Source organism: Eumetopias jubatus, unplaced genomic scaffold (genome assembly GCF_037043125.1).
Source record: "Eumetopias jubatus isolate StellerSeaLion01/CBP00866 unplaced genomic scaffold, mEumJub1_p1.0 scaffold_17, whole genome shotgun sequence".
Taxonomy (NCBI): domain Eukaryota; kingdom Metazoa; phylum Chordata; class Mammalia; order Carnivora; family Otariidae; genus Eumetopias; species Eumetopias jubatus.
In genome coordinates, this window is record NW_028274823.1 from 34,682,887 (window position 1) to 34,695,797 (window position 12,911).

Genomic DNA, 12,911 nt, shown 5'->3' on the forward strand with positions numbered 1-12,911 from the left:
TTCTTATTTTATGTATTTTTTCAAAGTATAGGTAGCTATAAATTACATGGAGGGAAATGACATTTGTTTTTGTAATTTAAAAAAATGGCTAAATGATAGAAAATAAAAAGAAGGAAATGAGTAAAACTATGATTTATATTTACTAAGGTTTTATATAGAACTTACAAAAAATAATTTGTTTCAGAATTTTAGGCTTGATTATCTTACAGAATTGTCTTTAATTAATATACTAACCTAAAATATTTACAGACTCATTTAAGGCTTTCTTATGTAAATTACATTGTAAAAATAAGGTACTCTGACTGATTTGACGTCTTTGCTTATTGGTTCCTTATTTCTCATAAAGGTCATTTGAAAAAGTTAACTTTAATTTTATGTTGTTCAACATAAAGGAGAAAAGAAGTCAAGTCAAAAAAAAGAAAGGATAAAACCAAAAAAGATTATGAAGAGTCATCACATAAAAAATCCAGATTATCTTCTGCAGAAGAGACCTCTAAGAAAAAGGAAAAAGGTACAAGGGAATTAAAATATAATAACCTACTCACTTTTTTTTTTTTTAAAGATCTTATTTACTTATTTGACATAGAGAGACACAGTGAGAGAGGGAACACAAGTAGGGGGAGTGGGAGGGGGAGAAGCAGGCTTCCCGCCGAGCAGGGAGCCCGACATGGGGCTCAGTCCCAGGACCCTGAGATCATGACTTGAGCCAAAGGCAGATGCTTAATGACTGAGTCACCCAGGCGCCCCCCCCACTCACATTTTTTAACATGAAATGTAATCTGCTATATGTGTCAAATGTAGGATTTAATTGGTGAATGCATTTAGATTTCTGTTTTTTACTAGATGAAAGAGGGGGGCGCCTGGGTGGCTCAGTCAGTTAAGCGTCCAACTTTTGATTTTGGCTCAGGTCATGATCTTGGGGTCGTGAGATTGAACCCCAGGTCAGCCTTGTGCAGGGCATGGAGGCTCCTTAAGATTCTCTCTCTCCATCTCCGTCTGCGCCCCCTCACTCGCTCATTCTCTCTCTCAAATAAAAAATAAATCTTATAGTAGCTGAAACTGGTTGGGGAATTTATAAGATTTTTTTTTTAAGAGAAGCGGGGAGGAACAGAGGGAGAGGGAGAGAATCTTAAGCAGGCTCCATGCCCAGCGTGGAGCCGGAGCACAGCACAGAGCATGATGCAGGGCTTGATCTCAGGATGCTGAGATCATGACCTGAGCCAAAATCAAGAGTTGGACACTTAACCAACTGAGCCACCCAGGCACCCCCTGGTTGGGGAATTTAGATATAAATTTACAGCAGCTTATAAGAGTTTCAAGAATAAGGTTGGTTTTAATTCATTTTAGGTAGATAGTAATAATATTGCAAACAACATTCTCCTTCCTCACTTTGTCTCTTATAGACTCATTACCTTGAGCAAGTCCCTGAACTTCTTCAGTTTTATATTCCTCATATAAGTAGGGGTGATGTGACTATCTGGCTTCTGTACTGTTTGAGCTTATTGTGGAGAACCAAATAAGAATGTGAAAGGCATTTTGAACACTGTAAAACAGTACATAATCTATAAGTCAGTATAAAATTATAACACTGGGATTTCATTACCATGGCCTATGTGATTTTCACACTAGCTTATGAGTTTGAAATCATGGAGCTTGATATGCATGTGTCCTCAGAACCTAGCATGGTGCTGTGCACATACACTTAGTAAATAATTGTTAAATTCAAATCCATCAGTCAGTCACTTACTTCTTCTTCAGTAGTGCTTAAGCTCTCTTAAGCCGTAGTTTCTTCATGTGTGAAATGTTTATGCTCACATTTCCTAGCTCATAGGATTGTTCAGAAGTTGAAAGGAGATAAAGGATTTAAGCAGTTTGCATGGTGTTTGGCGCATAGTTAGCTATTTTGAAGGTTACTGCTAGTTTCTTTTTCAGTCCATAATAGAGTCAAATTGGCTATAACTTAGAGTGAATCAAACTTAAATTATGTAGTTAATGGTAGATTACATTAGATTCAGGCAAATGTTAACACAGTATTTGGACAGGAGAGGGCTCCCTTGCTCCAGCTATGAAGATTGTTAGCTAGGTTTCATTCTTACATATACTTTTTTCTAGTGAATCAAACCTATTCAAGCATATAGTATCACCAAGTTTTCGACTTGGTGAAACTGATAGATGAGAGGAAAATACTGTTCTTGTTTATTGAGAAATGGTATTTGAAGCCGAATGCCTTTTTGTGTCTAAATCATTTCCCAACTCTAAAATATATGTCAATTAATAAATGTGAAAATTCCATTTGAGTTTGAAAAATTTTTGTTTTATTGTTTTATTTTTTATTTTTTTAAAGATTTTATTTATTTGAGAAAGAGTGAGAGATAGAGAGATCACAAGCAGGAGGGAGGGGTAGAGGGAGAAGCAGACTCCCTACTGAGCAGGGAGCCTGATGCAGGACTTGATCCCAGGACCCTGGGATCATGACCTGAACCAAAGGCAGAAGCTTAACCGACTGAGCCACCCAGGTGCCCGAAAAATTTTTGTTTTAAAAATGTTTAATGTATCATACTTGAGAGTTTTGTATTCGTTATTGTATTATATAATATTTTATTCTTATAGTATGATACCGTGTGGATCACTACATATTCCAAATTAAAGAATAATTCCTACCTTGTAAAATCTTGGTTAGTACCTTCAAAGCAGACAATTAGCTGGATACTCAGGATTGGGTATGGGGTTGGAACCCTCAGATTATACATACATATGCATGTGATCTTCCTTATAGATGTTTTCCCTGTAGTGTTCCATATTTCAGTAGATGACACCTCTGTCAACCTAAAACCTAATCAGATATTTGGAAATTATGCTTGATGTCTTATTTCTCATTATTTATGTTTAATTTGTCATCGAATCCTGTCAGTTTTACCCCCAGGGTATATATTTCTCGAATTCTCTCCACCCTAATTCACACCACCATGTTTTCTCATCTAGACTACTGCTATATTGTCTTCTGTTTCTGCCACTGTCTTGTCATCCCACCTACTCTCCCCTTACGGCATTCTCAATAAAGCGGTGATTGTCTGTTGTTCTTAGGATATTACCAAAATCTGCACAAAGCCCGGGTGCTCTATGTGATCCATCATACAACACTTGTTTCTCGCCACACTCCACCTCACTTTCTCACTCCACGCTCACAGCCTTTCAGTTTCTAGAAAATGCCAAACTTATTTCCATTTAGGGACTATGTAGATGCTGCTTCCTCTCTTTACAACCCCCTGCCCCCCACTGCCAGGTCCCATCCTAACTCATCCTCTGGGTCTAAGTTTAAATTTCACTGATCCTTTCTTGATTCCATCCCTCACCATGAATTTAAATTAGTACTTCTAATTAGTATCCCCAGCACCCCACTAGCACATGTAAGGTATAAGTAATAAAGAATGAGGAAATGAAAGACTTTGAAGATTGTTTCATGACAACTTCAGGGATAGAGAACTAAAGCAGAGTGGAATTGAGATAACTGTTTCTCATTTATTCTTTATTTAGAGCACCTTTGATAGCAGAGAGTACAGGATAAAGTTCTTCTTTTCAACTTCTATGGTGTAAAGCAAATGACATTTTAGCAAACTTAAGAAAACCATGTGGAACTCTGTAATATCTTTGTATCTGGGATCATCTGGAACTAGCTTGATTTTGATGTGATATTTTATAGCCAGACTACCTCAGTTTGTCCCAAACTTGAATAGTAATTAATAAATGCTTCATATCTCAGCTGCATTTGAACTGTTGACAAAACTAAAAACAATCTACTTTCTTGATTTCCTTCCTATCTTTGTGGCCTCTCCTCTGCCTCTTGATATAGGTCCTTCTCAGTCTTACCCTTAGATGTTGGAGTTGCCCAAGGCTCTTACTGAACTTCTCTTCTTTCTCTCTGTTCTCCCTGTATGATCCCACCTACTCCTGTAGTGTCAGTTTACAAACATACAAAAACTAAGTGGGTGGATGGATGGATAATTGGATAGCTAGATGGCTGAATGAATGGATAGAGAGAACATGTAAGAAAGACCAATAGCTTGACTTTGAGGACCAGTCTGCTTTGGGAGGTCTGAGCAGATCAAGGTACTTAGGTAGAGTGTCTTGGCCAAAAGTTGAGGATCTTATCACTCCCACCACTACCACTGCATCCCCAAGCTCACTTCCTTGGGAAGGCCTTTGCTGACACCCTTCAGCCCACTCCTCCAGGCAAGGTTAGGTCCCTGTTACACATTCCAGTAGCACCCTGCACTTATTTAGAGATACATAATCAATCACCCTTGGAATAATTTGCTTATTTTCTGTTAAGGAAGGGACTGTGTGACTTATTTAATTCTTTATCTCCAGTTTCTAAGCACAGTGCTTTCTCCACATAGTAGGTGTTCAGTAAATGTTAGGTGAGTGAGTGAATCAGTGAAACAACAGTTTCTCAATGTTGAAAGGAACATCAGAGATCAGCTCTGGGATCATGATCAAAAAGATATTCTATGGTTTTGCTTTTCAAAGTATGGTTGTCTGCCATTGTCATCACTTGGGAACTTGTTAGAAATGCACTTTCTCAGACCCTTCCCCAATCTCCTGAATTACAATTGCATTTTAAGTTCTGGGATGATTCATATGCACCATAAAGTTTGAGATGTACTGCTCTATATCAGGTACTTGTTCTGCTTTTGCTTCAGCACCTCCAGGGAAGAGGAACTTAACTACCATCCTGAATAGTCTTTTACATTTCAGTTAGTTGTAATTGCTAGCAGGTATCTCTTTAATTTAGCCCAAATCTACAATTTCTTCCCTTTGGTTCCAGTTATGTCCTTAGGCCTCCAAAGTAAACCTAACCTCTTTTTTACCTATAGACATTTGGAAACGGGTATTATGTTCCTTATATGACAGAGAAGAATTTTGTCACCGGCTTAGCTATATTTTTATTTGTTTTCTGATGAGTAGGAAATTGGAGTGAAGAAACAATAAGCTAAAAACAAAACAAAAAAGAAACAATGACCTAAAGCTGCAGTCCAGGCCTTGGCTTCCTGTGGAGTCTTTACCCTGTGGTTCTGACACCCTATTCATTGGGCTTGAAAGGGGCCATGTATGCACCAGCTTTGGTTTATGAGATCTCCAATCCAAGGAAGTTGGAGGAATTGGTACTCTCCATCTGTTATCTATCATTTTTTTTAAAGATTTTATTTATTTGAGAAAGAGAATGAGAGAGAGAGAGAGAGCACATGAGAAGGGGGAGGGTCAGAGGGAGAAGCAGACTCCCTGCTGAGCAGGGAGCCCGATGCGGGACTCGATCCTGGGACTCCAGGATCATGACCTGAGCCGAAGGCAGTCGCTTAACCAACTGAGCCACCCAGGCGCCCTATCTATCATTTTTTTGATTTACCAGCCTTCAAAATCATTTCCCTTGTGGTCTTATTACAGGAGACTCTGTAGAGTGATGATTTTTTAAAATTACGTTAGTAGATTTTTAGTACTTTTTTCTTTCTGTTTCTCTGACTGGATAACTTGTAGAACTGAAACTTTGTTTTGTCAAGTAATATTTGTGTGAATTTTAGTTACTAAGAATTCTCATCTGTATATGAAAAAGTATTATGAAAAATGAGTATTTACAAACTACTTTCAGATGTTGAACATCTATAGATAAAATATGGTTAAATTGCAACTAATCTATGAGGTTTTTTTTTTTAGCAACATGAGATTTTTTTTTTTTTACAGCTGTTCATATTTTTTAAGCTGCACATTGTGCTATGTATTCCAGGCATAAAATACCTCTGCCTAAGAGAACCTAACATTTTAATTAGAGAGATAAGTCTGAGGAACATGAAAGATTGGAAGAGTGAGGTGCTTTTCTGTAAGACTATAAAGTAAACTAGACTCTTAGGAAGAATTCTAGTTACAGCTATAACTGTTGTACCATTGCAAAATGATTTTTAACAAAACAATGCTGCTTTCTTTTCAGGGCATTCATCCTCAAAGAAGTCAGAAAAGTCTGTAAACAGTAAGTATCTAGTATTTCTTTAATAAAAATATGTAGATTCAAGTTATTCACAGTTTGGGTTTCCCATCAGTTGTGACTTGCTCTGATATATTATTTTTTGGTTTGGTACTATGGAAAAAAATCATAGAAAAAAATACCAAAAGTGTATGATTTCTTCCCCAATTTTGAACATTTTAAACTTTCTTATTTTAAAATAGAAGAGTGTAAAATTTCTTCAGTAAATACAATGGATATACATTTTAATTTCACTTTATAGAATAGGAGGAAGAAAAGTAGAAGGATGAGGTTGGAATGGAAAAAGAATTGGGGAAGTGGGTTAAGATTTAGGAAATGTTGCTTATATTGTATACTGAGTAATCTCTGTTATTTGCTGATCTTGATTGATCAAATGAAATGTGTGGTTTGTATATGGAAAATAAAATGTTGGCAACTGGTTATTACTGGTTAGTTTTTTAATAAGTACTGTGGTTTTCACCAGATTGTATCAAACCAGATTGGATTTTATTCGATATTTGCCACAGATTTTTTTTCCCCTGCAACATTCCAAAAAACATTCAAATAACTTATAAATACAATAAAATAAGATTTTAAAAAGTAAAATCAGGATAATGGAAAAATAGAATAGCAAAGTAAAGCTATTTACTTTGTTAATTTTTAAAATTAACAAAGGTAAAATTAACACATAAATGTTTACTAAAAAGTCCTGCATAATTACAAAGGTAGAGCACACATTTGTCACTGTTCTTCTAAACAACCAAACCAAAGAGGGAAACCACCAGTAGAATGATTAATTGTACCCATATAATCATATGCAGGGTATTCATCTTTTTCCGGTCAGAGTTCTGAGAGCAGACTCTCCCGTGGGCTCATAAAAGGGGCATCCACCTGTGAGATAACAAACAGTAGCCTTGCATCTCAATAGTAATACAGTGTCAGATTTCTTAAAGACTTGCAGTAGGGTTAGGGCTAATGATAAAGTGTAGTTCAATAGCCTTTCTAATTCATTTTATAATATCTGGACTTATTTTATGAGACTTCTAGGCTTGGTAATTTGTAAACTTAAGCATTAATTTTTGTTCTGATTTAAAGTAATATATATTTTCTGTGGCAAACTCAGGGGAAAAAATTAGTAATTCCTCCAAATCCCACCATTCAAAGAGAAACATTATTAGCATTTTAATATAATTCTTAAGGAGAATTTCTGAGTAGTCAGTAAGCAGAAATTTTGCACTGTGAGAAATAGAAAAAGAGACGTTTTAAGATATTTACTGTTCAAAGATTTAATGGAGAAGGAGGTGTCAGTGGAGGCATTCCTCTAGTTTAGGGATACAGCATATTCCTTATAAATTATTTTGCTCATACCAATTTTGTTTTCAGCTTATCTGAAGTGTCCTAAAGCACTGATGCTTTGTTTCTTCCCATGTGAATCCTAATTGATCTGTAGCTCCTTTTCCTAAATTAGGTGAAGTGTAGTGACAGTTTCTAGAACATAGCCAGATGCTATCTGGGCTGAAGGTGTGTGTGTGTGTGTGTGTGTGTGTGTGTGTGTGTGTGTGTGTGTGTGTGTGTGTGTGTGTGTGTGTGTGTGTGTGTATCTTTCATTTCCACTTGGATAATGTTGTTACCCTTTTACCACCATTTAACGTATGGATTATTAAAACTAAATCTATGAAGAAAAACCCAATTTCTGTGGGGAAAAGAATTTTAACTTGGATTTGTTGATTATTTACTCTATCAGCCAAAATGGCAAGTGGTTTACTTGTATTACCTTATTTAATCTTAATAATGGGCATGCAATATCCCATTTTGCAGACAGGAGAACCGAGACCCAGAGAATTTACATAAAATGCCAGAGATCTAGTAGTTGGTTAATAGCAGAGTGTGGATGAAACACAGATTTATAATTCCACAAAGTCTGTGCCCCTTTACCTATATCATCAATAACTGTTCAGTGAATCAAATGTAAGTCTACTCTTTATACCCCAATTTGGGCAGATACATTCTATAAATCTACATTAAATGATTTGATCTGTCTCAGGTCTATATGTAAGGTAGGTATAAGGAGACTTCACTTTGTTTTATTATTATTAGAGCCAGATGAGACAGTATGTATGTACAGCACATGTCCCAACGCAAAGTACTTCTTGATAACTTGTAACTGTTATCATTGTTACAGAAAGGAAAAAAAAACACACATTAAATAGATTCTGTGTTTTGTTCTCTAGAATTGGTCAAATCAAAAGTTAAGTCTGTAAAAGTTTGGCCGGTCCATTTGTTATCATAACTGGAGACTTGCCACTTCTTCAGTAAGCCCAGATTATTTAGGTATCATATAATATCTAGAAAAACCAAGGTGACAGATCTGTTTTCATTATTCAAACATATAGGGAAAATTATATGCAATTTGCATTTTAGAAAGGAACATTGAAAACTTAAAGCAGGTCAAGAATGGAATAACCAAGGCATTGACAGAACTTGAAAATTTGTGTCATAGGAAGAAGGTTGAAGGAAATATAGATGTTTAGTTTGGAGAAATTGTAGGGATGGGAGGGGAGGGATAAGGAGGTAGACAGGGAAACTGTAGATGTTTGTAAGACTGCTTTTGTGTAGGGGCGCTCAGATGGTTAAGCGTCTGCCTTTGGCTCAGGTCATGATCCCAGTGTCCTGGGATCGAGTCCCGCATCGGGCTCCCTGCTCCTTGGGAGCCTGCTTCTCCCTCTGCTTCTCTCTCTCTCTCTCTCCCTCTGTCTCTCATGAATAAATAAATAAAATCTTAAAAAAAAAAAAAGACTGCTTTTGTGTAGGAGACTTATTTTTGATGACTATTTGGCAGAACTAGAGTCTCTGGATAAAAATTGCCCAGAGACAGATTTTTGCCTTAATTTAAGGAAAAACTTGTCAATTAGAACTATCTGAAGACAGGGATGGAGGAATGGGCTGCTTCAGGAAGTAGTGAGGTGTTTAAGCATAGATTGGACATCCACTTGTCCTGGGAGATGTTGCAGTAAGAGATTTAATCATTTGATAAGGGCTAGATTATAGACCTGCAAGATCCCGCACAGAGTCAGTGATGCCCATTCCGATCCCCGCTCTCTAATAACTACTGCGTAGCTTTGACACTGATGCCAGGGCACCCGTTGGTATTGCCTGTTCTGCTCATTGTGATTTCCTCCCCCTCCGGCCGGCTGTGGCAGTTACCACAGCAATGGTTTCTCTTCATTGCCGTTCTCAGGGGACTAGGATGCTATAGCTTCACAACGTAGTCCAGTCTTCTAGCTTTGAATCTCTGACAGGATTTGGCTACTTTTTAAGCATATGATCTTTCAAAGAGAGTTATTTTATAATATTCTGAACAGATTCGATCTTTTGGTAAAAGTGGGTTGTCTAGTATCCGAAAACGTGTAGGAAAGGTGGCATGTGGGAGGTACTCTTGAAAGGGAACAAGAATACAGATGGTTGTAAGGCCTTTTAAAATTAGCTGCCCGCTTTCAAGGATCTTACAGGTTTTGTTCTTTGACATCATTAACAGGGTAACACTGTCATGTTAACTATTAGGCCTCATTAGTTTTTCCGTGCTTTCTTTAGCTCATGTTAGTGAGTTTTCATAAAAATAAGAGTAGAACACTTTTATTCTCTCTTCTCACACATTCAGTTTGGGACACTGGCAGTTTCAGTGCTGATTGTCATTGAGTGGGAATCTAGTTCCCAAGGCTTTATAATTTTATCATCTTTTATTGTCTTTGTATGTAGATCATTATAAATACAACCCCTGGGGCGCCTGGGTGACTCAGTTGGTTAAGTGTCAACTCTCGCTTTCAGCTCAGGTCATGATCTCAGGGTTGTGAGATCAAGCCCCATGTTGGGCTCTGCACTGGGCACGGAACCTGCTTAAGATTCTCTCTCTCTCCCCCTGTTCCGCTCCCCCACAAAATACAACCCCTCTCCTTTTTTTTTCCTACCATTTTTGTTAGTTTTCGTGCCAGAATAGATGCAGTTAGGACCAAAGTTCAGACATGCATATTGATTCATGGTCAAAGTCTAACAGGTAAAAGGCTAAAAACACTGTGGGCAAATCAATGCTGTTTTATTTTTTGTGTGTGTTAAGAGACATTCTGTATTGACAGGCTGAATTTGTGTCAGTTCTTTCTGAGACTAACTTACTGGAGAGGAACTGTTTGCTAGTATAATTACTTTATGGCATATACTTTTATTGCCCTATAATATCTTTTTCAGTATTTGATAATCTTTAGTTCACTAATATAGGGTGATTTTTAAAACATGTCTGTTTTGTTATATTTTAAAAATAGAAATATCTTTATTGTTTTGACTGATTTTTAAAGGCAATACATGATCATTGTTTAAAATACAAGAAATTTGGAAATGCTTAAAGTAGAAAGTGAAAGTATCGCAGGCCACAGGTAATATAATTACTGTTAAGTATGGTTGGTCCTTACAAACTTACAGTATATATATACACACATATGTAATCATAAATCAGATTATACCATGCATGCTTTAACTTTTAAAAAATTTGGAATAGCACAGACATTTTTCCATGGTAATACTATAGACATGCTAAGGTTTTTTTTTAACAGCTATATAGTATTAATTTAACCAATCCTTGATTCCTAATTGTGGGGTATAGGTTGTTTTCTTTTGTTGTTGTTGTTGTTATATAATGAACATCTTTGTACATGTATCTCAGGTGCTTATTTATTCTAAGTAAATAAATTCTTAAAAGCAGCATTGCTGGTTAAAGGATATGTATATTTTAAACTGATCTTTGTTGCTAGATTTTCCTCAAGAAAAAAGTTTACAGAATTTTTACTTCTCTAACAATGTATGAGTATGCCTATTTCTTTACTGAAATCAGCTTCTTCTGATTAATTTAATCAGCATCAATTTTTAAAAGCGTCTGACAATATTTTTTCATGATTTAACTAACTGGTCCTACCTATTAGTTCAGTTCTTGAGTTCTTGATCTTAATGTAAATATACTCTACAAAAAATCTTAACCTGCATGTCTTTTGTATGCCAACAGAAAGAAGAAACTAAATCAAAGGCAATTATATTGCAAGAGATCTTTCCTTTATAAGAGTTAATACTGAAATTGCCACTTTAACTCAGTGTAACTTAGGGGAGTTTCCCATGAGACTTTCCTTGGTCTTTTTGCTGAGACTCTGTGGTATATCTCAACTTATTTATTTATTTTTAAGAAGAATTTATTGGTCTGAAAGAGTGAATTACATTTTTAGAGGCATAAAAGTTGAAACTAAACTGCAGTTAAATCTGAAGTTAATTTAATTGCATTGGTGGGTAGTTCAAAATATGTTTTAAATATAATACATTTTAAAAACTCTCTTTTAAATGAACAGGAAATTCTGATGAAGAAGAAGGTACTTCAGAATCTGAACTTTGGAAGGGCCCCCTACCAGAAACAGATGAAAAATCACAGTGAGTCCTGATATTACTAGATAATGCATACCCTTTGCATCAGTAGAGAAGCCACAGCCACAGCCATTCTTGATAACAATTAATGAAAAGCTTATCATCATGAATGTTTGTTTAATGCCAAGGACTGCCTAGCCTGGTAAGATCAGAGTTTATTCCCAGTCATTTTTGTGGCCATAAACAGTTAACTCATCCACCTTCCACTCAGTGAGTAAATCTTTCTTCAGTTCGCCTTGACAAGTGACCTTCTGGTCTTTGCTTAGAATCCTTCAGAGAAAGGCTGTTTACTGGTTCCAGAGCAGCCTATTCTTGATATTCTGATTATCATAAATGTGTACAGGGAGCCCCTTGAAGCTGTCTATATACGGGTAAAAGTTTACTTGCCAACAACTACCTTAACCCCCCAAAGACAGATAACTCAGTGTGCATATTGTTATCTGCCTTGGGTTGGAAGAGTTGTCTGGATGTGGGCTGGAATTTTATCAGCTCTTGTCATATACTGGGATGTTCAGCATCTGAGCTTTATATGTTAAAAGAGGATAAAACAAATACCTACTGCATAGAGTTTATTGTGAAGAGTTAATGAAATAAAGAATGTAAAGCACTTGGTACAGTACCTACAAATATAAGTGCTCAATAAATTTTAGTCCCATTTTGTTAGTCTTTAGGCATATTGGTTCATAATATTGAATCAATCACAATTCATTAATTTAAGCTGATTATGAAACATCTTGCTAATTATGGTATGTTCTCTGTGTAGTAGAATTCAGATGTGTTGGAAAGAGGTTTTTTTAAACAAGATCACTTTTTTTTTCAGCCAAGTAAAGAATTCCTAAAAGTGTGGTCATAGATCAGATTATAAAAAAGTTATTACTGTAAATAAAATATTGCTATCCTAGTTAAACTATGGACTAAACTTTTAATGGTATAACTTCCCATTGAAGAGCTTTATAGCTGAAATTGACAGAATAGGTCTTAGGATCAGCTCACCATTTTAGGCAGTGAAGATACTTGAGTAAATCCTTCTAAGAAGACTCTTATCAGGGGCACCTGGTCGTTAAGCGACTGCCTTCGGCTCAGGTCATGATCCCAGGGTCCTGGGATCGAGCCCCGCATCGGGCTCCCTGCTCTGTGGGAGGCCTGCTTCTCCCTCTCCCACTCCCCCTGCTTGTGTTCCTGCTCTCGCTGTCTCTCTCTCTGTCGAATAAATAAATAAAATCTTAAAAAAAAAAAAAAGACTCTTATCATCCAGAACTTTTTGTGACCTTATAAATACTTGACATTGATCAAGTATGGAACATCTGAGCCTACATAGAGATTCAGTTAATTTCCTATATTTAAGTTCTTACTACAGTTTTAAAAATTTCACTGCATTTTGCTGTCATGTTGGGGGAAAAGGGACAATAGCATGGGGAATACCAAATTGCAGATAATTCTTAAA

The 12,911-nt window shown here is 36.4% G+C and overlaps 1 protein-coding gene across 3 annotated transcripts in view; it reads left to right on the top strand.

Annotated features, from left to right (window-relative positions):
* The window catches only part of LOC114205394 (protein FRA10AC1), a 41,848-nt gene that overhangs the window by 27,763 nt on the left and 1,174 nt on the right, over window positions 1-12,911 (top strand). For all 3 annotated transcript variants that reach the window (XM_028098848.1, XM_088020216.1, XM_088020217.1), the window contains 3 exons: window positions 393-511; window positions 5,981-6,019; window positions 11,395-11,473. In XM_028098848.1, the coding sequence (XP_027954649.1) occupies window positions 393-511; window positions 5,981-6,019; window positions 11,395-11,473 (237 nt within the window). The remainder of the gene's footprint in view (window positions 1-392; window positions 512-5,980; window positions 6,020-11,394; window positions 11,474-12,911) is intronic.